The 25,189-nt window shown below is 45.7% G+C and overlaps 2 protein-coding genes across 2 annotated transcripts; both read right to left on the reverse strand.

Annotated features, from left to right (window-relative positions):
- Positions 1-1,568: 1,568 nt before the first annotated feature.
- Positions 1,569-24,378, reverse strand: LOC122153718 (protein ELYS-like; the record flags this gene model as incomplete). Its single annotated transcript, XM_042795902.1, has 12 exons — positions 1,569-3,078; positions 3,165-3,312; positions 4,953-5,014; positions 5,485-5,666; positions 5,754-5,886; positions 8,740-8,890; positions 11,965-12,049; positions 13,045-13,161; positions 14,454-14,490; positions 20,106-20,276; positions 21,065-21,248; positions 24,148-24,378. Coding segments are annotated over 12 exons (1,656 nt in total), but the record flags the coding sequence as incomplete, so codon positions are not given.
- On the reverse strand, positions 18,052-19,543 carry LOC122153717 (dnaJ homolog subfamily C member 25-like). The gene is made up of 2 exons (XM_042795901.1): positions 19,521-19,543; positions 18,052-19,107 (listed from the first exon to the last, which is right to left on the reverse strand). Exon 2 carries the CDS (start codon positions 19,006-19,008, stop codon positions 18,499-18,501), a length of 510 nt encoding a protein of 169 aa, XP_042651835.1. The 5' UTR covers positions 19,009-19,107; positions 19,521-19,543; the 3' UTR covers positions 18,052-18,498.
- Positions 24,379-25,189: the final 811 nt, after the last annotated feature.

Below are 25,189 nucleotides of genomic sequence, written 5' to 3' on the forward strand. Positions count from 1 at the left end.
GGAATGAGTTTCCACAGAAACACGTTCACAAACGGCATCCCTGCGTCGTTCCTGCTGGCACACAGCGGGGGAGGCTGGTTTGGGAGGACAAAGCACTTTCTGAAGGGGAAGGAACACAGGAGTAAATCGCAAGCAGCCCTCAGTAACCAGGGCAGTACTCTCACAGACAGACGGCCCTGCTGCACGGGCGTGAAGCTTTCTGCTTCCAGCAGTGCTCGAATCCGCTGGACAACCAGCGCAGGATGCTGATGGAGTGGGAGCATCCAGCAGCTACAAAAGCTGTACTGCATGGCTGAAAACTTGGCCTCTGCTGTAGCGGAGAGGCGCGGCACTGTAAAGCTTCTGTACCCTATGAAGCTGTATAGAAGGCGGCATTAATTTTCCTTACCGAGGTGCTGGAAAGACTTTCTCATGCATACCCATCTGTAAATCCAGCTGTACTACCTCAACTTTGTTTCCCACAGTATTTTAGAGGATCCACTCTGTCTTGTACCGGAAGCTGCTCCAGAGTCACGGTTCCCATTTTTCCGATTTGAGAGTAACCCAGCCTTTTAAAGTACCGCCTGGAAAGGTCTTGGAAAGAAGTGACACTTTGCGCTAATCCCACCTGGCACTGCTTGTACTTTTCCCAATGCTGGGTGGCTTTGAAGAGCTCTTTGCACACAACGGGCACCGGGCCTCTGTTTGCAGCGCAGCCGATCGTCCAACAGCTCTTCCCGAGCCGGCCTGCCCGTACGCCAGCAGAGCAGCGTTATAACCTTGCCAGGCGTTCTCCAGTGCTCCTTGGGCCAGATCACACAACACCTCGCTCTAAACAACGATCGAGTGCATCCTCTTCACAGATGAGCAAGCAAACGCATACACAAGCACTGCTGCCCGGGACGCGTGCCCCCACTAACAGGTTGAATCAAGATTTGCAAACGTGCTTGAAAGTAATACCGAGTTCCGGGATGACGGGAGCGTAGGCAAAAGCTAGGTAAGGCTTCCAACCAGTAAACCGACCCGTGCCAGTCACCTGCAGTACGCTTACATGAACGTTAATAATGGGAGATAAACTAAATGAGCAGTCTACGACCGTGTATTAGCTACAACTGCTTGTAGTTGGTTCTTTGAGTAAAATCTTACCTGGCCTGCATAGCTGTTGGATCCGGCTGAGACGAGCATACCGTTCTCGCCCTTTCGGAAGCCACTACGAGACCACTAGGCTAGATGAAACGTAAAGGCCTTCCAGCGCCCTGGATTCTGAGGGCCACATATGCTTGTGCTGTTGGTGCTCACAGAAATCACACACTACTTCCCTGCACCCTTCTCTGTGTACTGAAAATACGGTTGTAGCACCAAAAGGCAAGCGATCGGTCACCCAGCGATAGCTCCTGCTTTTGTCTGCATTTAAGCCAAGTTGAACAGCAAGGCACACCACAGCAAGGACTGCTGTGGGATAAGCCTGCTCTTAAACTATGCCAGGGGATACACAGCCAAGGAGGAAGCGACCTGAACCAACGGACACGTCGGTAACTGTAACTTGCATTTTTCCCTCTCCCTCGCATACTGGTCATCCACACGGCAGAGGGCTTTGAAAAACACATTTTATTTTAGGAACGGCTTGAATTCAACAGGAACCACAGAACATTTATCTCCAAGCACATCCAAGAGACTCGTTACCTGGACTACTTTGCCGAGAAAAAAAAAAGCATTCCTGGATTGGAAACCTGCAAGTTTTGCACAGAAGACAAAAGTACCAACAAAATAAGAAAAAACTGCTACCTTCTTACTTGAGAGTCTACAATTTCATAGTATTTTCAGATTGGCCTAGACTAAGAGGTGAAAAGCACTGCCTATCAACTCATGAGAAAACACGGGCTGGCTGCTGCCTGTAGCTTGTTTTTTCGCCACCAGAAATCAACAGCTAAGCTATTTGCGATTCGGCACATGGGAACAGATGAAAAACCGCCAGGTGATTTTGCATCGTGATACTCCAAAGTAGTTTGGTCTGAACGGGCAGAGAAGTTGCTGTTTTCTTTGCTGACATCCATTTTCTCCAAACCATCTCCAGGTATGCTTTTTGAAAACGCTTCCACTTCAGCACGATCCTCCTCAGGATTGCTCAGAGTAAGCACAGTTGCCTTATCTCTAGTCTCAGACGATGCATCCTCCGCCATTCCATGATGATGCTCCCATGAATCCCCAGGCAGTGCTATATCATCGTTGGTTACCTTTATTAAAATACAAAAAAAAAAGCCAACAAAACCTCACAGTCAATAACATGCAGGTGGTTTTTGTAAAGGGAAGACAAAAAACCCCCCCAACATATACTGATATTTGTGTCCCTAGTGTCCCAAAAACCACACTGCAACTCTGCCTCAGGGAGAGGACGAGGTACGGCTGGTGGCTCTGCAGCTCTAGCACTAGAACAAACAGGGAAAGGTAACTGACTTTCACTCCCCTGAAGTCCAAACATACCGGAATTCAGGTTTATTTGACCATCGCCCCTGAAGGAAAATCATCTGACAACCACCAGCCTCTTTTCCGCTCGTTACAATTCCGCCCGATGTTAAGAAGGAAAGGCAGAAACGAAGCAGACACTGGGCAGGAAGCGGTCAAAGATCCCTGTTTGGCCACATAACCAAGTGTCTCAAAAGCAGTACACCGAGAGCTTGGTGGCAACCACAGTTCTAGTTTCAGCTGTCTTAAATTCTTGAAAACACATTTACCATCGTGTCAGTATAGGTCTTGGCCTAAATAAGATTATCATAGCCGAAAAAGTCTCTCTCCAAATATTACTTTGGATGAACTGATTACAAAAAAGCCAATCAAAGTTTATTCAGGTACACCTTCCTTCCAGAATACTAACATAATCCAAATGGATTTTTCGCTATTCCTCTCCACACACGTAGCTCAAAACTGAACTTTGTGAAAAGGCTGCTTACCTATCATATCGTGAGGAAAAGGTTTTCTGCTCATTTCCTGCCCATGCTGCTCCAATTCTGGATAACACATTACTCATGAAAGTTGCTATGATATCCAGATATCCTGAATTGGCTGGTTTTCTTGCTCTTGATACTGGCTTTGGTCTCGCAACTGTAAAGCACAAGGGAAAACCTATCAGCCTTGTGTTATCAAAGTGAGCGTTTCTTGACCGCTGTATTCCCCGTGCTAAAAATTACCTCCTCTTAAGGCCGACGAAGGCAAATGGTAAGGCCTGGCTCTCTCTGCAGCCAGCTGCCTTTGAACTCTAGGAAGGATCTTCCGATATGGGCGTAATTCAGACTTTCTGGCACATGCCCCCTCTCTGAAGCGAGGATGGCGATCATTCTGATGAATAAAAAGCGTAAAGCAGTTAACTAATTACAGCGAGTGCACTGCACAGAACAGCAGCAAGTCATTCATGAAGTTACGGGACGACGTGCCGGCTGTACTGGAGCTGGCAGCAGTAATTGTTTACCACAGCCCACTTCCTTGGGAGCAGGTGATCATGTCTGGTGCAGCCAGCTGATGTTTGCAACAGCTCGCATCCCAGTGAGACCCCCCCGTCGTCAGCTGCTGCACTGAGCCCAACGCTCGGAGACACCGACGGGGGCCACGGGGGGTCTGAGGCAAAGATGCTTTGTGTTGCGCATGACCAGCACGGCCTGCACGCTTCCTTGCGCGTATCTGTGGCACAGAATTTATAGACGGGTCTCTAGAGACAGGCCTATCAGGGCTGTTCCCCGTCAAACTCCCTAGTTTGGATCTAAGAGTACTATCACTTCTGCTGACTAAAGCCAACACCTGCAGCTCAGTGCAACTCGCAAATAATGGGAACATCAGGTTACCACGTCTTGTAGCCTCTACAGCCCTGTCAGGCAAGATGGATGTATTTCCCCCTTGATTCCCTCATAGGCAGACACCTGACCCAAACTGGGTGGCTGGACATCAGCTGGCCTGGGAGACAGACAGCCAGCTGCAAGACACCTCTTGCAGCTATCATGAATGGCTTCACGTATTAAAGGACCAGATTTCTTCAAAAAATTCAAGGTCTGAAACGTCAATCAAAAACTACAGATTAAGACAGCAGTATTATTCAGTCACTAAGGGTCTGGCTAACCACTAAGAGAAATAGGATAATTGTTCACTTAGACTCTCGGGAAGCTCACATCAGCAATATGCTTTGCGTTAGCAATCCGAGTAAGCATTACTACGTAGAGTCGTAAGGACGGCAGCCAAACTAGCAGTTACAGTTTCTAAAAAAAATCCTGTAAAACAAAATATTGGCCCTTGCAATGCTTAAGTATTTTCTCCCTTCTCTGTCAAAACACGGGCCTTTCTTTTTCCCTGAACACTGACACAAATTACTTTCTGTACAAGCTAAAACTAACACACAACTTCAAATCACGCTTTGCATGAGCCTTTATAAGCCTCTCTGTGCAGAGGCTGATTTATGTTGGCAATACGTAGTGAGCTGAAACTTAATTCAAAATTATTTGCCACAAGCTGTGCCCTGGCTTGGAAGTTAGAATTTGGCCAGGGTCGGGAAAAAAAAAAAAAAAATTTCTTCTCAAATACTTCTCAAACACAGTTTTTCACTTTCTCCATTCTGTCCTCCTTTTTCAAGCAGACCAGGGATCAAAACCCTAACTCAAGACTACACAGGCAGTGCGACTGAAGGGTAATAGAGAAGAAACAGCTTTCTTCTTAGGAACGCTTTTGTTCTTGCTCCTAGAGCAACGTTGTATTCCCTTCTAGACGTTCAGTCTCGGATCGCGCTTCATCAGGAGGCAGTGCTCACTTTACAGTTCCAAGAGCAGACTGAAAACATTCTCATTTGCATAAAACTGGCAGGGTACAACTGCAATTATGCGTGTGGATGGGCAGGACGAGCATAAACCCATCTCTGACAGTGAAAGCAGTGCAGGAGAAAACTTGGAAAAGGTCCATCTCTTCACATTCTCAATAAAGATTCGGTAAATGATCACCTCCTTCTGGAAGCTGGTGCAAGTCATATGGACAACTCCGGAGTTCAGCAAGCACGTACCATCTGCAGAAACAACCAACATTTGACAAGCTTCCATACGCTCACAGTTACGTTATGACCAGTTTACAGTTTTTAAACAGCAGTATCTGGAAAGACAGATCTCAGTGCCCATCTTCCTCACCAGATCACTTACAGACTTTTTAAAAAAATAATTACTGCGTCTAGAACTTTCATCTCTAGCGCAATCGAGGTGCTGTGCTTTGAGCTTCAGTTCAAAGTCATTTCATTTTATAACCATCACCTCTTCGCAGGCTCTATCATAAAAGCACCAAACCCCAAAACTCAGCACACTCTCGGATGTGTTTCACAATTTTAAATCCCACCTTAGTGCAACGTAATTTGAGTTGGGTTTGTGGGAGCTGGGGGTTTGGGGGTTTGGGTTTGGTTTTCGAGTGACAGAGAACAAGAGAACTATTTCATGTCATCTGACCTCAGTTTGAGCTTATCACTATAAAAAGCAGTGAAATACCTACCAAAATTATAGGAGCTTGGATTAAAAAACTGATCAGGTGGTGGATAGGAAGGAGGCACTCCGCGACAGAGACTCTGCTCACGTACTCGAATATCCAAAACGAGGCTTGGAGAAGTCATACTTAGTCCAGTATCCAGTGACCACAGCGCAAAATAGGGGCAGTCGTGAAGGAGTTCTTCCGGCCTTAAAGAAAACAAGTGCATAAGCTAAATGCCAACTTTCAGATGAATTATCTGGGGGGACACTGAAAAGAAGCTAAGAAAAATCTACCTCAGTGAATCTGGCATTTGAGCGTGATACCAGCGGTTAATGTCAAATACACCCAAGTAAGTAGATGGCTTTCCCTCACCATACGTATTCACTTGCCAGCTGAAGACTGATACACTGGTCTCAGGAGATATTACTGTAAAAGACAAGACGTTGTTTCTTATTTGTAGAAAACATGCCGTATCCGATATTTTTAAAGCACCGCTTCCTAGTTTGGTTTAATTCTGTTCTACCACTCATGCAAAAACAACACTGACTAAGAATAAGAAAAACAATTCACGGAGTAGCAAACACCTCTGTGACAGGTTCCAGGCATCCTGCCCCTTTTTCTTGTTCGGATTGTATCCGTTCCAAGCCAAATCAGATACATAATTAGTAGCTTATTAAGTTTGCCACGCATTAAGAGTTGAACAAGACATTTAGCTAGATGAACAGCTGAGCAAAAAAAAAATATGCTAGGAACACAGACACTGCTTCTTTTAGAAAGCACACAAATAGTCATCGTATACACTTGTATCACTTAGCCAGCATTACTAATTTCCAGCTTTGTCTCAACCACACATTTTCAGAACAGCTCCTCTCCTGCATGTCCGCACCGAAAGAACACAATTATCACACAAAACAAATACAGAAACAAAAGTTACAGGTATTTTTTCCATGCCTCATACTTCAGAAAAAGGAGGCAGAAAGGGGTTTTTTTTGTTGCCGTTTGGGTTTTTTTTGGTTTTCTTGGGGGTGTTGGGGGAGTGGTGTTCTTTTTTGTTTCCAACAGGTTTTTAGAAGGCACTCCTCTCAGAAACATGGCACAAGTGGAGAAAATCCAAAGGTGCTTTGATTAGATTTTGACACACCGTTGCTCGAGGATGGCATCACAAAAGACACGGAAGTTGCCGCTTCAGGACTAAGTCAAAGACAATCAGCAGAAATAGCCTAGAAAGGTCATGCAAGTGTCTTTGTGACACCAGACAGAAGTCAAGGCCCGTAAGAAGCGGGGGAAGGTGACTAACGCAGTCAAAACAAACGGCTATGCAAGTTATCACTGCAGCAGGCTCGAAGATATGGTCAGAGCGTAACTGGATTTGTAAACCCAGAGAGGTATATTTAATTACTGCAAGATAATGAAAGACACCATAAGAGTTTTAACTGTGTACATGGTCAAGGAAAGCTACCGCTGCATCCTGGATCCTGCTCTCCCTATCACCTGGGAGCAGGAGTAACAGTCCATCACCTCCTGACAGACTAGTACCTCTGTACCTGGCAAGTGGCCGAGGGAGGGCAATAACAGCACTGCGCATCCAGCAAGTTCTGGGCCTGCGCAACTGGTGGAAAACACCCAAATAGCTCATCATGGGAGCTGGGCCGGAGTGGAAAAGTCCCTAACGAAAGTCAGTTATCCTGGAGCCCATAAACAGTGACCCCAGGTGAGACCCTCTGAGCTCTTCTCCTGGATCGCAGTGGGCCTGTGACCAGCATCTCCCCTGAGTTGGGACGCCTCTCAGCTATCAACTCCTCGAGGCACCGTCTGCTGTCGAAGCCAATGATGGGCTGGGCAAAGTCGCCCCCCTCGGGTCTCAGTTATTGGCTGTTGAGGAATGATGATGCTTTGCAAGTATTTGCTCTAAGCTTGAGAAGAGGGAAATTTTAACCGTAGGCTAGCTTTTCTTCACCCGCCTCTCTACTTATCTATGTGTTTGGGTATACACAGTTGTTTTTACGAGTGTGGGTACATACATATTTCACTGGATCCAAATATTTTTGTCTGTCTGTGTGTTTGTACATCTTGTGTTTATGAATAAACATATGTACTTAGATAGATAGATAGATACGTAGATAGATCGATAGACAGACAGACAGATAGACAGACAGATAGGTATACGGATAGAGAGAGAGAGATAGAGAGAGAGATAGAGAGATGGAGAGATAGATTTAGGATACCACACAGTAAGTCATTGCGATTCTTGTCATTTTTGAATCTGTACAGTTAAGTCACTATTTTAATCATAACGTATTTTACTGAATTATTTTGTAAATCATTCAGGTGGTTAATGATTAAGTGCTGCTACTCATTAATAAATCTCAATTTGCTGCCAAACTATTACCATGTTAGTATACCCATCCATGACACCTGGGAGAAGAGACCAACCCCGACCCTGCTCCCACCTCCTTTCAAGTAGCTGTAGAGAGCGACAAGCTCTCCCCTCAGCCTCCTTTTCTCCTGGCTAAACAACCCCTGCTCCCTCAGTCGCTCCTCCTAAGACTTGTTCTCCAGAACCTTCAACTTCAAGGTGCGGCCTCACCGGGGCTGCGTACCGGGGGACGGTCACTGCCCCAGTCCTGCTGGCCACACTATTGCTGATACAAGCCAGGATGCTCTTGGCCGCCTTGGCCACCTGGGCACACCTCTGGCTCACATTCAGCCGGCTGCCGACCGACACCCCCAGGTCCTTTCCCGCTGGGCAGCTCTCCAGCCACTCTGCCCCAAGCCTGTAGCGTTGCGTGGGGTTGTTGTGACCCAAGTGCACTCGATCCCCTCATCCAGATCGCTGATACAGATCTTAAACAGAACTGGCCCCAATGCTGAGGCCTGGGGAACACCACTTGTGAGTGGCCGCCAGCTGGGTGCAGATACAGACATAGGTGTGAACAGGGAAAAAAAAAATATTCAGATCACATTCCTAAGCAACGCAGAGAATGATCTTCTTTTTCCAAGAAGACAGCTGGAGGAATAAAATGACTGACAAACGTTGCAGAGATGGCCCTACTATACAGTGCTATAGCATGTCAGCAAGCACAAAATAAACCCCAATTTCCCCCTTAAGGAAGTCCCACAAAACTCAAGCAACCCTTTTGTCTATTTAAATAAGCCCAACAAGCTCGTCTCTACAGATACTCAAGACTTTCTGACTTTCTGTGGGTACAGAACAACATTCACTGCTTAGATTCCCAAACTACTTTTTTAGAATAACCAAGCACGGACATCAGAACAAACCTTCATTAACGCTATCCTCTCCGTCAACCGGCTTGGGAAATTTTTCTACAGTCTGGCAGCTCAGAAATTTGGTATTGCCGGTCGGCCCTCTCCAGGGAAAGACTCCACACGTGAGATCTAAACTGAACCTTTCGTCACAGTATTCCAAACCCTGGGGAAAAAAGGAGAGACAAAAGGTCACTTTGGCGATATGAAAGAATCTATGTACCAGAATGTAACATAATATGCACCTTATACTGTGTATTTCCCATGAGCTTCTTTCTGATGGCAAACAGAAACAACATCTGGCACGCAAGAGAATCAAGCGTCAAATCCTAAGGGGTATCTTTGGCTGTAAAGGCTTTGCACATTTTCAAAATTTAGCATTCCCCTATCATTATTCGGTTCTAATCATGTTTTGCAGAAATCCTTGCAACACCAGGGTTTCTTTACAAACCGGAGGACAGATCTACAAAGAGGTATCTGAAATCAGGCGATACATACGCATGCAAAGCTCTTTGCTCTTGATTACAGGACTGAGGATGTTAGAGAAGTCTTGGCACTACAGCAGCTGAAGCTCTGTCAAGAGGTGTTATCTACTGGCACACCACCAGAGCGAAAACACATCCCTCTGTAGTAGCTGTGAGGACTTCTTACCGAGTAACCGTCTCCTTTCAAACCACATAAGCTTTTACCAGCTCCTCCTCTAATCTTGTCACACTAATGGGTGAAATATCCCCCGGTTCCTTCATCAAGCACGGCCACCAGCAAAAGGGGAAGCAGAGAGGATGTGGGAGGCACGCGGCCAAGGCGTTTAGGATCATGAATTACTACAGAGCCAGCAAACTACTTTGAGATATACCGAAACCCCAGCAGGATTGTGCTGAACCTCTGATACCACCTTTTCCTAGGGAAGCATTAATTGAAATACTGTCTTTCCAAATACAGAATTTGTTCAGGCTGTCTACCATGCAACACATCATTGTGTGTATTGACAAATAGCAGCTCTACAATTTAAAACAAAAACAAAAACAAAAACAAAAAAACAACTCACCAACACCCCCTCCCACCTAACACACAAAATACTACCACCAAGGAAAAACCAACACAACAATCAATTGTACCACACTCTACCGAAGTTTCCTAAACTTTCAGAGCTCTAAAATGAACTGGTACGACACAGTACACTCCCATAGGATTTGATATGATACACCTAAATCACCTAATCTGAGAAGAGACAAACCTCCTCTTAACCGTTCTAGGAAATACTACTAATAAGTATCAAGGCTGGCTTTAAAAAAAAAAAAAAAAAAGGGTCTTTCATTACTGAAAAGAAAAATGCTGAATTATGCTCTGAAGCACGCACAGTTCATTCTATTTTATCAAGTAACTTCTGCAATAACAGACACCACCAGACACGTGCAGAGTAGAGAAGCCAAAACCACCTCTTTGAAAAACTAGCATGAAGCCCAAGCAACCGATCCCGTTTTCATTACAGAAGGAACGATCACTAAAACCAGTTTATAATAAATGATGTTGTCCAGAATGAGAAGTCCATCATTCCAAAAGACCGTTGCATCAGATAAAGTCCTCAAACTCCATAAGCCTTTTGGAGATTAATTTGAACGGCTATCAATTTCCTCTCTTATTCATCTATGAACAGCCACAGAGTTGGGGCAGAGGGGAAGGGAAAGAAGATACCAGTTCCTGCCTGAGACACCTTCTGAAGCAAACCACTGTATTTTACATTTTCCACTGGGGCAAGCAAATCTAAGCTGAGCAACTCCGCTGTATGGAAGGTGTTAAGTAATTACTTTGTGGACCAGTAAACTACAAGGACAGTTTTCAAACGAGATGCGCTGGTCAGACTCGGATATGAAAGCAGAGCCTCTATACTCTGTCCAGCCGCAGGCACTGTGTAGGACAAGGGCCAAGATGTGCTGCATGGCCACGCCTGGGGGCACTAGATTTACCAACTCCCGAGATGGCATAAAAATGATCTTTGTAAGCATAACTTCAACATTCCGTTACATTAATTGCTTGAGCACAGGCTTAAACCAGCCCTGAAGGCAGTGGAGACACAACTCTGATGCTTATTTACAAAACTACAGTGCCACATGTTCCAAAACTCCTATTTGTGACTTTTTACCATGGTAAGAAGTCAGTTGCACTGTCTCATAGCCTCAAGTCTGATTCCTGGAAAGTAAAGCACTGCTGTAGTAGACACAAGTCTTTCAACTTCCTCTGAATTCTATTCAATGAACGAGGGTCAACGCTAGCTTCCTCTTTGTTTACTCAAACTTGGCCTGGCAATCGGGAACAACTCTTACACTTTCTGCCATGGAAGATGGACAAGGATCTTGACTCAGCCAGTCATATAGGCAGAGAGCCATGTGGTACTGACCAATCTCTGACTACAAGGAAGTATTCTGAGACTGAAAGTGTCCACCGTCGAGCACAGGGCCTGGCTTAATGCATCTTTGGGGTTTGGGGAGGGGGGCTTGGGAGTTGTTTTGGGGGGCAGTAGGTATCATCAGGTCTCAGTACGAAGCTACACGGCTCATCTGGAAGCGAGCTGAAGAACCCATCTTTTCTCCCCGGAGGCTCCAGCTGTTTAGTTCCTTCTTCAACTCCCTCCCGAGATTGGTTCCTGTTTCAATCTTCCACAGCACTCAGCACAGGGAAGCAGAGGGAGTAAAATATCTCAAACCCAGAGACTGGTGCCTGACACCTGCTGGAAGCCTGTGAATGTACTACTGATTGGACAGTCTGCAGAGGGTCAGGAAGTCTTACAGTAATTACACCACAGCTTTCTCAGGTCACAAACACAACAACATTATTCAATCCTTTGGTGTGCTTTTTTAAAAACGGTGCCAAGCAGAATTTCTAGTAGACCCATTCTTAAAGGCTGCTGAAGGACCTCAGCTCTCTGAGGTGAAATCTGGTGCTACTCACATCTTCAGTTAAGAAGAATTTTATTTGGAAAAGCTGCTGCCTCTTCGGGAGTTGCATGTATATGGGCTCTTTGCAGACGAATCTAGTTGGAACACACGACACTGCAGTGTGAAGTTGTATGACTTGTTCTCAAGAAGTACGGACAAAGGCCACGCCCAAGAAGACTCGGCAAAACATTTTTTTTTTAGTCAGCTCTGAGTTTTGACGGCAAGTATTAGCCCAGCCAACTCAACTGCTACTCACGAAGAGGAAATTACTGTTTTCAGCTTTTGACATACGTGCACGTCTTACCTCGTACATGACCTGTCCTGATGCCAGGCGTTTTCTCTCATGAAATAGTAACTGCAACAGATGTAAACTCACAGCGTCACCTTCACTGAAAAAGGTACAAATTATGACATGTGATTACAAAGCTGCTTTATAGTCCTTGTCATCACCTCATCAGAGCTAGACCAAAGCCTTCTTAATAGCATGCTCTTGCTGAAAAGAAAAACCCACTGCCCAAAACATGACAACCGGTCACATTTAGCGGCTAAAACACAAAGGAGGAAATGCTGGCACTAACAGCTTTGGGGACAAATGCCAACCATGCAGTCTGAAAGCTTTAATATGCTGTATGGACTAACGTTTCTTGGAAACGGTTCTTCACCGTGAAGCGTTCTCCAGCAAAACTGCTTTACAGTCACACCCAAAAAGATAGACACTCTCTGGACAGCTGGGCTGATCAAGTAGCTTGCTGATGCTGAAAGAGAGAGGTCTTTCTTTCTCCCCTCCCCTCCCCTCCCCACCAAACTTCCCGTCCCTCTCTTGCATACGCTGCACCCTTCCACCTTCTGATCTGATTCATTAGCCCGGCAGGAAACCATCGCCCTCTCTGCTCAACAGTGAGCGTTTTGTGCCAGGTGAGCTGAACCGGCTCGTGAAGGCTCCAGAGGCTGCTGAAGCTGGCACGAGGTGACAGGCAATACTGTCACCTCCCTCCTTCCGGGGCAGCAGGCTGCGGTAGCGGCACGTTTAGTGTTCCAGGTCTGCAGCCTCGGCTCCTTTCAGCGGCAGTTTCATACCACGGTGCGAATATCAAAGAAATCATGAAGCAGTCATCAAGAAACAAAGTAAGCGTTTAAGAAAGCGAGCACAACAATACAGCCGCTGTTGCTTTGCCTCCTTTCGGGAGGCAGGAACCAGTAGGTCCCTCTTCACTTCTGCTAAATCCTGACAAGGTTGCATTATAAGCTTAACGGCTTCCGTACCTGAGAGAATCGTCTGCACAGCTGAACAAACGAAACATATATGCACGTATATATCAACTGTATGCGGACAAATATTGAAAAAAAAAAAATAATCAGTGGCTTATAGTAAGTGTTTATTCACCTTTCTTGGGTAGACTGAACAGCCCACAAGTAGCAACAGTTGCGAGGATCCTTTTCAGGCTCTTGAAAAGTGACAGCATAGACAGGAATCCTTCCTCCTGCAAGCTGAGAGTGGTCCCTACAGGTTTAAAGAAATTTAAAAGAAAAAGAAAAGAAAAGAAATTAAGAGGTGATCCTACTGGCCCTAACAGTTTGTAGAGGGCTAGAAGCATCTCCTGAGAAAAGAGCACCTTCTGTGCTTATCCTCAAAGTACAGAGGTCATAATTCCCTCTCAAACAAGTGAGTCAAGGAAGCAACTACTTTTTATGCAACTGTCAAAGGGTGAGGAAATTACTGTCCATCCAATGGAACAGCCTGGGTTTATGCCCTTCTCTGCCTGAGGGGGAGGAACACAGACGATTACTGCAGCTGCCAGGCAAATGACTGTTCTGGCTGCTGTAGCCTACTTCAAGATTGAACTTAAAACGCAGCGTATCTTCTGAACAAATGTAAACCAGTGCCAAACAGAAGTAGTTCCTCGTTTCTTTACTTGGACTACGTAAAGCCCCTTTCTTCCAGACTTCTGAACCTTATCTGTACCTTCACAGTCGCTTCTTGCCGTCTAATTATCCCTCCACTGTCTATTTAGGCATCCAACAGTTTCCGGAGAGGCACTGCAGATTTGCTGAAGTGAATCCCTACCCGAATTTGGACAAATATTTCGAGCGAGATTGCTCTCTGGCAGATTTAAAATCATCTCTTAATTTTTCTATTCCTCGTGAGTTCACATGTCCCTTATTCTCATCTCCAAGTGTTCCACGCAAACTCTCATTCACGTGCATTGCTGCCTCAGAATGGCTCACTCCCCTGTTTCGGTCGAGGCTGACACGTAAGAAAGAATATGTTTTCAGGCACAGACCAGCTATTGATTCTTCATGTCTCACTAGTATCATCCGGGACACTTTAAAGAATATCACCACCAAAATCACACTAGCAACATAATTATGCCTTTCAATGCATGCCCTAATTGCAGTAACTTCTTCAGAAAAAGCATTTCTAAGATCTGTTTCATCGAAATACACACATTTCCTGGTTTCACCAAATGCCACCGAAAGAAGAAACTGTCTGATAAAAATCAGCTCTATCACGTCCTAACTGCTTGCCATAACCCAAAGAAGCACGCTTTCCACAATGCCTCAATCCACAGGCACAGTAAGGAAAACAATCCCGGTCCACTGGGGAGAAGGCGGTCCGCTCGGGCCTTGTGTGACTTCACAGCTCTGTCAGAAGAGGATTTCTGAGCATTCTTCCAAGATTACATGCAAAATTTCAGTCCCGGAAACAGTTCTCTTGTAATTAACGTCCTTCCTTAGGCAAAACATGGAGACCGGTGCACCGCCAGGCACAGCCAAGTGTAAAGGCCTACTTACTCCCTCTTCAACGTTTTCATGTTCCACAGTGACAGGTTGCCGCGATTGAGAGACGGAGACCCAGCTCGATGCAAGGCAGGATCCACTTTATTGAACACAACAACCGCTTTTATATTCCAAACAGACAAAGAGAGACGTGTGTTTTAAGCTGATTGGCACAATGGTTAATCACCTAATACATATTGCAAAAATTGAGCTCATAATTGGCTAATGTCTAAGGTCAGCTTGACTTTTTCTGCAGTTAATTTTCTGCTAGCTCACAGCATTCTTCCTCTTGTTTAACTTCTACTCCTACATCTTGTTTCTATAGCACAAGCTTATCTTTAGTTACGAAACCAGCCCTCCAGGAATAAATCGTCCTTGGCTTCAGGGTTGTGACAGTCTGTTTACAGATTGTGCAAGTTACGAGACGCCAAGTTGAGCACGTCCTTCCTAATCAGCTCTGTCTCGCTGCTAGAAGGAGAGACCAGGCTGCCCCCGACATCTCCCCCTTCTTGTTGCACAACAAGGATCCTTTTCACTGAGCTGGCTATCAGGTTCTGCACACACTGCAAAAAACAGGGTAAACAAAGTAACAAAAAAATGAAAACGACTAAAGCATACACAATCATTTTTACAAGGCTTCTCAACCATCCTGATAGGCCCCAGCCTCCAAACAGTTTATCCAGCCAATCCCAACTATCTTCTTGGTGAAGTTTGGAAACCCCCTCTTTGAGTTGCTGTATACTAGCGTGAATTGACTCAGAATGATCTGAAAGATTCATACAACACATACCGTCAAAATCCTCACAACCATGACCTTGAGCTAAAAGCAAAAAATCTATAGCGGCCCTATTTTGTAATGTAGCATGGCGAACGCTATCCACATCTAATAAGAGACCAGACAGTGCCTGACTTGTAGCGTTAGTTTGTTTTGCAAGCCAGCAGCCTAGTTTGTCTAGAGTTGCTAAAGCTCTGCCAGCAGCAGCTCCGGGCAGGAACAATGAGGCTGCAAAACGTTGACTGAAAGACCAAAAATCCACTTTTTCGCACAAGTATAACATTCACACAAAATCCAAGGGTCACAGTTTTCACATGAACCACAGGTAATTTCTGCAATGGACAGTTCTCAATACTTATTCATGTAATTCCTTCTTCAGTTGTGATGTTTCCGGGCAGTTCTTCTGTCTGCTGTCCAAAATTCTGATTGGAGCACTCCGGTCCCTCTCCAGTTGGTTGTGGCAGGGGTTCACGAAAAGGTCGTACGCTCTTCGCGGGAATCCATCTAGGCCCCTTCTCTGTAGAAACACAAGCATAACCTCTACCCCATGTAATAAGGGGATAAGGTCCCATGACTGTACCTGTTTCTGGATCTCGGATCAGCACGGGCGGCTTGATTTGCAGTTCAAGCGAAGCATTCGTATTAAAATGACGGACTATGGGAGGATTACTGTCTATCAAAGAACAATTCAGAAAATTAAAAACATATAAAGCTTTCTGAAGACGTTCCTCGGGGGTAACGGTCCCTACTCCCCCTTTTTGTTGTTGCAATAAGCGTTTTAGAGACTGATGAGAGCGTTCAATTAAGGATTGGCCCGTGGGGGAATGAGGGATACCCGTAATGTGGTTGATCCCCCAAGAACTCAAAAACTTTTTAATTGCAGTTGAAATATATGCAGGGCCATTGTCAGTTTTAATTTGAGAAGGTATGCCTAAAGTGGCAAAAGCACGCAGCAGATGTCGTTGAACATCGCGCGCCTTTTCGCCAGTATGACAAGAGGCAAATAATGCCCCAGAAAAGGTATCAATAGAGGAGTGAATATATTTTAAGTGACCAAACTCCGAAAAATGAGTGACGTCGGTTTGCCAAAGTTGCAAACTTTGCAATCCTCTAGGATTAACTCCTCCTGCTATTGTAGGAAATGAGTGCCTTTGACAATCGGGACACACAGCAACTATACTGGTTGCCTGCTGAGTAGTAAGGCCAAATTGTCGCTTAAGCCCACCAGCATTTTGGTGAAAGAAAGCGTGGCTAAGTTTTGCTTGTGCTATGCGGTCTGGCAGTACCTGTACCGGTAATGTAAGCAGGTCAGCTTGCCGGTTCCCTTCCGCTATAAAGCCAGGCAAGGAAGTGTGAGATCTGACATGCATAATGAAATAGGAATGAATGCGAGAATCTAAAAGAAAAATAAGCTCCTGTAACAAAGCAAATAATGCAAAATGTGAGACATTTCGTAACACAGACGCCTCAGCTCGTTCAACAATCCCTGCAACATAAGCTGAATCAGTGATGATATTAAGCGGTGTAGACCATTTTCTAAAGGCTCGGACGACGGCAGTCAGTTCCACGATTTGGGGGGAACCCGGCACTGTCTTTATATCCGATTCCCATTGTTTGCGCTGGTCGTCCCACCAGAGGATAACAGATTTGTGGGACTTCCCAGATCCATCTGTAAAAACAGTAAGAGCTTGCAAAGGCTGGTCACTCCTCTTTGGTCTAGGTACAAGCTGGAAATTAGCATTAAACAATTTATGAGAAGGTGGGTGAGAAGTGAGTTGGCCTGTATAACCAGCTATCGCTATACTGAAGGCTTCCGATTGTTGGTGAAGCCACTGCAAATAATCACTGACCATAGGCAAATAAATACAAGTGAAGTCCATTCCAGACAACATTAACAAGCGCCGCCTGGCACGGACAATCAAGGATGCAAACATTTCATGCTGTGTTGAGATGGTTTTCGTGGGTTGATTCGGTAAAAATACCCATTCAATGATAAGCAACGGGTCAGACTCCTGCAAGTCCCATTGAAATATCAAGGCATGAGGCTGTCGAGCAGGATTCAAAATGATTAAAAGGAAAGGTAACTCAGGGGCATATCGATGTGCCTGTCTTAAGGTAATAGCTGTAGCAACTTTTTGTAAGGAATCAACAGCTGCAGGGTTGAGAGCGCGAGGGGAACATAAGTCTGTGCTCCCCTTAAGCAGGTCGAATAAAGGACTTAAATCTGCATTGGAAATTCCTAGCAAAGGTCGGACCCAATTAATTGTTCCCAACAACTTCTGCACATCATGCAAAGTCCTCACATCTGCTTGAATTAGTAAAGGCTGTGGGACTATAGTTTGAGCCCGTATGCGCCAGCCTAGATATTTCCATGGTGGTATTTTCTGAACCTTTTCCGGCGCAACACAAAGACCTGCTGAATTAACAGCAGTTATGACAAGGGCTACAGCTTCCTCCATGACTTCGTGATGTTGTGCTGCCACTAGAATATCATCCATATAATGGTACAATAAAACGCAGGGCATCTTTGTTCTAACAGGGCTAAGGACCTTGGCTACATACCATTGGCATATTGTGGGACTGTTTTTCATTCCTTGTGGTAGCACAACCCACTGATATCTCTGCAATGGAGCTTGCATGTTGACGCTTGGAACTGAAAAAGCAAATTTAGGAGAATCTTCTGGATGCAAAGGGATATTAAAAAAGCAGTCCTTGAGGTCAATGACTGTCAGAGACCAGTCCCGGGGGATCATTGTGGGAGAAGGGAGCCCTGGTTGCAGGGCCCCCATGTCTTCCATAGCGTCATTAATTTTTCTGAGGTCATGGAGCAAGCGCCACTTGCCAGTTTGTTTTTTAATCACAAAAACAGGTGAATTCCAGGGGCTTACAGAGGGCACAACATGTCTTTTGGATAACTGTTCATCAACTAATTCTTTCAGGGCGCGAAGCTTTTCTAGCGGCAGGGGCCATTGATCCACCCAGACAGGGGTATTAGTTTTCCAGGTTAATTTCAGGGTGTCGCGCACCTCAATGGCCCCTCCTAAAAATGCGTTTGAATAGCCATTCCCCATTGTGACAGTACATCACGTCCCCATAAGATCATAGGCACAGGTAGCACAAAGGGCTTAACAGAGGCTACATGCCCCTCCGGGCCCAGTATCTGAATGAGCTCTAGGCTCTGGTGACTATTTCCAGCACCCCCAATCCCTGCTAAGGTCTGAGAAACATTAGCCAGAGGCCATTGTGGGGGCCATTTAGCCTGGGAGATCACCGTAACCAGAATCACTATTCTGACATCCACTTTCGGTGCCAATCTCCTGCTGTAGTAGTGATAATAATGCCTGTAATACTCTTCAGGATGATCCAACATGTAGTCATAATCTTTGCGCATTTCTTCATCCGGAGCGGCTCCGGCCGCGGCGGCGGTCCCCGCTCTCTCACCTTGAGCGTCTCGTAGGCGGTGGCGATGACGAGGAACTTCTCGTGTGCCGCCTGCGGGCCGCCGCCCAGCGCGGCCGGCTCCCCGCGGTAGCGGTCGGGGTGGTACTTGCGGGCCAGCTGCCGGTAGGCGCGGGCGATCTCCGCCTTGCTGGCCTGCCGGCTGACGCCCAGCACCTCGTAGCACACCCGGCGGCCGCAGTACAGCCCCTCGGTGAGGCCCCGCGCCGCCGGCAGCAGCAGCGCGGCGCACACACAGAGGCACAGCAGCCGCCGCCGCCACGCCGGCACTGCGCGCCCGACCGCCGCCGCCGCCGCCGCCATTTCGCTGCCGCCACCACCCCCGCGCTTCCACATTATCTATCTGGCGCTCTAAGGCTTGTCGTTTAATATTTGCCCATACGTCCTGGGGATCGGGAGGGTAGAGATCTGGCTCCTCCTCTGGGTCCACTGGTCCTGGATCAAAAGGATAATCCTCTGGGGGGTACTCGGCGGCACCCACCTCAAGAGGCTCCGAGGTCTTCTTATCGACCGGGAGACCTTTCCTGTCTTTAGTGTCTTTATTCTTAACAGTCTTCTGAGCCTTCAGAGTTTCAAAGATAGTCCTCCACCACGGGAGCATGCGCTGTGCTTCAGCATTCCCTGTTGTAGCCGCGTCCCACAGCTTAACCCCCACGTCATCCCAAAGCTCAGTCGTAAATATACTGCAAGCAGTTACAGTGGGGATTTTCACTTGTACCCACTTGAGCATAGCCTTAAGATCTTGCCCAGAGAGATTCTTTTCATGCTCTTTAAGAAGGGCTTTCATAAGTTCGTACACGTCCCTCTCTGGGGAAGAGACTTGACTTCCCATGTTTCCCACAGCTCACCTCACAACTCCGGAGGGATTCTTAATGCCGGCTCCTGCTTCCTTTCAGCAGCTCATTCAAAGTTCTGTGGGACTCGCAGCATGCCACGCAGATAGGTGGTTCTTAATCCCGAATCACGTCGGGGTCACCAATTTGCCGCGATTGAGAGACGGAGACCCAGCTCGATGCAAGGCAGGATCCACTTTATTGAACACAACAACCGCTTTTATATTCCAAACAGACAAAGAGAGACGTGTGTTTTAAGCTGATTGGCACAATGGTTAATCACCTAATACATATTGCAAAAATTGAGCTCATAATTGGCTAATGTCTAAGGTCAGCTTGACTTTTTCTGCAGTTAATTTTCTGCTAGCTCACAGCATTCTTCCTCTTGTTTAACTTCTACTCCTACATCTTGTTTCTATAGCACAAGCTTATCTTTAGTTACGAAACCAGCCCTCCAGGAATAAATCGTCCTTGGCTTCAGGGTTGTGACAGTCTGTTTACAGATTGTGCAAGTTACGAGACGCCAAGTTGAGCACGTCCTTCCTAATCAGCTCTGTCTCGCTGCTAGAAGGAGAGACCAGGCTGCCCCCGACAACAGGTAGCCATCGGAAAAACCCACGACGAGATGATTGCTTCTGCTTATGTAGCTCAGGGTTGATACTGCTGTTCCCGAAGGATTTTGTAATTGAAAACAGAGATGTCTCCCTTCTCTGGCCACAGTTTTTCTTCTCTTTGGAACTCCCACAGGAATTCCACTGGCAACTTCCAGATCTACACACACAAAACCACACAAGGAATGAATGTGTTATGCCATTCACGTTGCATTTTCAACACTGACGTGACTACACGGGTAACCTGATTCTACCAGCCCAGGCAAAATACCCATTTATGCAACGCTTCTTTTGCTACTGCCGTCTTCTGTGTATTCAGAGAACATAAGAACTCTCCGATCGGACGGGTATTCTCCCTCGTATGGCAAAACCAGGTAAAAGCGTAACCTTCAGCGACAAATTCGGCTTGGACTTTGGAAATCAGGAGTTGGGGCTTCACGGTGAAGCTATCTGAAGTGCCATCAACTCCCAAAGCCACTGCTGTATTAGCTGGAACAGCGTATGCCATCTGAATACACCAACCGGAGATCTCATTCACCCACATGCATGAATTTTGGAAAGTCGGATTTGTTTCAAAAAGCAAGCTTAAGATCTGCCCCAAGTCAGCTAAGAGAAGCAGAACAACGTTCCCAAGAAATAGGGCACCTCCGGCACAACTTCCTGCCAGGCAGCTGCACCGACTCAGACGGTGAAATCCCTACAGCTCACCGGCAAGAATCACGGGGACATGGGGATCGTGGTGGGAGGGGGTCGTTTACAGCATTAGCGGGAGCACTGGGCCACTCCCATTTTTCATCAGTTCAGGACTAGGTGATGTCAAACTGCCACCTGTAATCAGCACTCATCAATGTCTGCACACGAGTATCTGCAAAGTGGCACGCATACTGTTTGTTAAAAAGACACCAGGTTTCTTCCTTTTAAATTCAAGTTTAAAAAGCGCACGCTTACCCGATGCTTCTCTTTCATTCTGACTGCAAGATAAATTATCCAAGCAAAGGTCAACCAGAAGTAGGTGGCCAACATCTGTAGCCACTGCTGCCACGCCAAAGAGCCATTGCAGGCTCGGATGTAGGTGCCGAGCGCTCGCACTGGTGATGCCTCCGTGATTAGTTATGAGCTCTACAGCAGTTACCTACAGGGAGAGTGCAAGTCAGTATTTAAGCTGCTTGACAAGCTAAACGGAAATCATTCGAAGGTGAAACCAGAATTAGCACATCAGAAACAAGAAGGTAAATACAGGATCATTAGGCTTACAGACAATATCCAATTTTATCAAGAAAAAATAATAATAATAAAATAAAGCCCTCTACAAACACCTGGTACTTCTTCCCATTCACTAGATCTCCCGCAGTTACTTAACGGAATTACCTTCCGCTCACATGGCGCATTCTGTTATTACAGCTCACCAACCTCCCTTTGCTACCTGGAAATAATTAAGTCTAAGAAAACACAGAAAATCAGACGTATGCAAGAAACTTGACCGTAATTAAGGGACCGAAGGAAGACAGACAAAACTAAATCGCCTTCTCCCACTGCTCACAGCCCATCGGCACTGGGACACCGGCTACACCTCCTTTGCCAAACAGGTATTACGATAAATCATGGCTGTAAGTCACACGAGGCAGCGGTCAAGTCGCATGGTAGACGCACCATCTGCATGGGAATTACACATTTTTACACAGTGTTCAAGGGAGATACTGGCTCAGTAAAATTTACGCTCGTCCTCATGGAGGGTAAAGGTAACAACCAGATAAACTAAAAAGTTTTCCATGCACACCAGCACTTTTGTGAATGGGAACAAAAATTTGAAAGGCCAGACTAAAACAGCAGCAAAAAGAACAGCAGCTTGTGGGATAAAAAGCTAACTCCAGCTACGGAAGAAGCCTATAGACCAGGAACATTTGTCAAAATACCGTTCAATAGTTCTGAAACATGCAACCATTATAAACCAATTTTAGATAATTAATGCCTTACATTCAGATTCGCTTTTCCAAGAATCCCATTCAAATAATACTCCACTGACACTCTGAGTTTTCTGCTGTGCTTCACGTGTATATCCAGAGGGCAGTGAGAGATGCTCACACACACACACACAGAATTACACCAATATTCTGTCGAAGCTTGAGAGTTTGTTTTTTTAATTCTCTGAGTGACTACACACCTACTCTTACTCCAGAAGGCAGTTATACGGTCACTATAAATACCCTGTATTAAAACACTAAGGGCTTCACACCTTGGACCACAGTTACTCTAAGCTAGTGTTAAACTCTACAGCTTAGCTGTCCACAGAAGATATACCCACGTGGAAAAGAGTCCAGAAACAAAGGTGCTCATTAAAGCCTTAAAACAGTAACGACTGTTAGTACTGTGGAAGGTGATGTTAAGAACAGATCTGCATTTTACGTTTAAAGATCATCAGCGTGAAGACCAGAGAAACATTCCAGCAGACTCAAAACGCGTATGACGTAACTTATAATTTGGAAGTACGAGTTACCGAAGAAATTCAAAACCTATGGACCGTGGCCAAGTACAAGTTTTATCTACTTGGTTTTGCTTACCCTTACTCCCACACTCACAACTTCAAAGCTAACAGTCCAACTGGCAATACCTCTGCCCTGTCTATGCCCGTCTGCCTCATCTAGTCGCAAAAAGATAGGAAGCAAAATGAAAGCAACAGACCAAACATGCTTATAATCCAGAGCACTAGGGTGTAAGAGCAAACACTCAAATAAGCTGTGACTTTATTCCGAAATCCACAACCTTCATCACACAACAGCCAACTTTTCCCCCACAACGTTTCTTCACATTTTCTCCTGAGGCATTTCTTCGTGCTATAGAAAAACTCCCTAATACAACCGAGAACTACATTCGACCTCAAGTCACTTCTGTAGACACAGAGGCGGTAGGTGACATGGTCCTTCTTAACCTTTCCTTCTCCTATTCCCAGTTCACTTAGATTTAACAAATAAAACTATAAAAAGCAATGTCATTTTCCACAAATGTCATTTGCTTACTGATTATATGCTGATGTCAGCACACAGCATGCCCTTCCGTCTGAAACTCCGGGATTTCTCAAGGTGATAGGCAAACTAACACAGTGGAGCGGCAACCCAACTCCTATCTTCTGAAATTACCACAGTACAAATGCTTACTACTAGTAATCACACTGTAGCATTACAAACAAACAAGCAAAATGCCACCCGTGTTCTAGCAAGTCAAGCCAAATCACTTTACGGAAAGCTGGGTAAGAAAGAAGTATTTACTTGTTGCAGATTCTGGGAGGATAAAACCAGAATGCACCTTGATGTTCAATTAACTTACGCTGATTCTTGTTTGCATTAAGACAATGAGACTAGGGGTCATCACATCATTTGAGCCCAGGGCTTATACAAGACAGAAAAAATTGGCAACATCACAACACTGTATCCCCTCCACACAAACACAATTTCAATAATCAGAGGTTCAAGGGCCACACACGGAAAGTTGATCTTTCAACAGTCTGTCAGATAACTTACTAAAGGCTCTTTTTTCTAACCTAAGGCAACAGAAAGAATCTGTTCTGCTCTGAAGTCACCGGCTTGCTTGTCTGAGACTCATGGGACTGGGTCTAAGTCATTTACAGCACAACTACAGACCTCTGAGATATGTTAAAGACAGTATTTCTGACAGAATAAACCATTCAGGAAATGTATGCTACAGAGACTTTAAAGACTGGGGGGGTTTCCCTTTTCACTCTGCCCCAAAAAGCATAGTTTTCAATGCCCTTTTTTGTGGAAGCGGAGAGTTAGGTAACTATGTGCTCTGCAGTAAAACCACAAAACTTACCTTACGATCAGTCAACTCCAAAGATAATGGTACCGTTAGGCCCAGGATCAAGGCTGCCTTGACTGGATACTCTGAAGCGACAGAATGCTAACGCAATACAGAAAAAATACCTCCTGCAAAGAGACGCTCCAAAGCTTTTCCGGAAACAGGATCGTGCAGCACCTAACAACATAAAAGCTTCGTTTCTCCAATTAAAAAGCACGTACCCTTCCTGGAAGAGCCACGCCTTTAACCACTCTTGATATTCCAAGGTCGTACAGACAGAGAACGCTTCCCTCTGCTTCTTCCAAGCCAACCAGCAGCCCAGTTCTCTTCTGCCAGGAAAACTCCTTTACCACACGCACAGTGGGAGGCTGTTTATTTGCTCCCTGGAAACGGTACGCAGAGAGCCGCGCTCCTGTCACAGAGCTCACCGCCTGGAGTTGAGGACCACATGCCTGCCACGCCAGGCCATGGCTCCCTGGAAGAGAAACGCAAGAGGACTTAAGCAAAGGTCCAGCAGAAGACTGAAAACTGCCGAGAAGTCACAGTCACCGCCCTTTCCTTCAGTAAAAGTACCGAGCAGAGGAAGACCAACCCGCCCGATTCCGGTCAAGTAGTTAAAGCCACCCGTTGAAATCCTCAAGGAATGTATCTGAAAATTAACACCTTTGGTATTTTGCATTTGTACTTGTCACTCCCGCACTGAAGAGTTCTGATTGTTTGGGATAAAGATTACGAGATATTGATCTCTAGTCTGTTTACCATATTCAGCTAGGTTTTGCTAGAATCCTCTAAATACATAGGGGAATACAAGTCCTAAAGCCTACTTTGAGTAGAGCAAATCTAAACCAATTCGTTTCTAGTGTATTCATTTTACTTGCCACATGCCTACTTTGGGCAGGGATTTAGACTTCAGCAAGAATTTATCTTAAAATGGGCACCACATGAGTAAACTCAAACTGTTACACGTGCTGAGCACAGGAAGAATTTAACACGTGCTGTTTCACTGAACTTCCTCAAACTCAAAGCAAGGAGTAACTCAACTCAACCACTGCACTTCCAGTCAGGCAGGTGGACTCTAGCTGGTCTAAACAGAAGCCCAGGCATCCGGGCAGGCACCCAGCTCTACTTTCAGATCACCTAGAAAGTCAATGACCTAATCTGCTCAGCCACTTTCAGCAACTCTCACTGGGTACTCATCTGCGTCCTGTCAGATTCTTGGGAAATACGGATGCAGCGCTCAACAGCCTTCTCCCCCTCCTTCTG

This window comes from Tyto alba, unplaced genomic scaffold (assembly GCF_018691265.1).
Source record: "Tyto alba isolate M040663 unplaced genomic scaffold, T.alba_DEE_v4.0 Super-Scaffold_22, whole genome shotgun sequence".
NCBI lineage: Eukaryota > Metazoa > Chordata > Aves > Strigiformes > Tytonidae > Tyto > Tyto alba.

What these genes read in the sequence shown, in the direction of transcription:
- LOC122153717 (XM_042795901.1), bottom strand. Translation starts at nt 19,008, where the DNA reads ATGTGGAAGCGCGGGGGTGGTGGCGGCAGCGAAATGGCGGCGGCGGCG.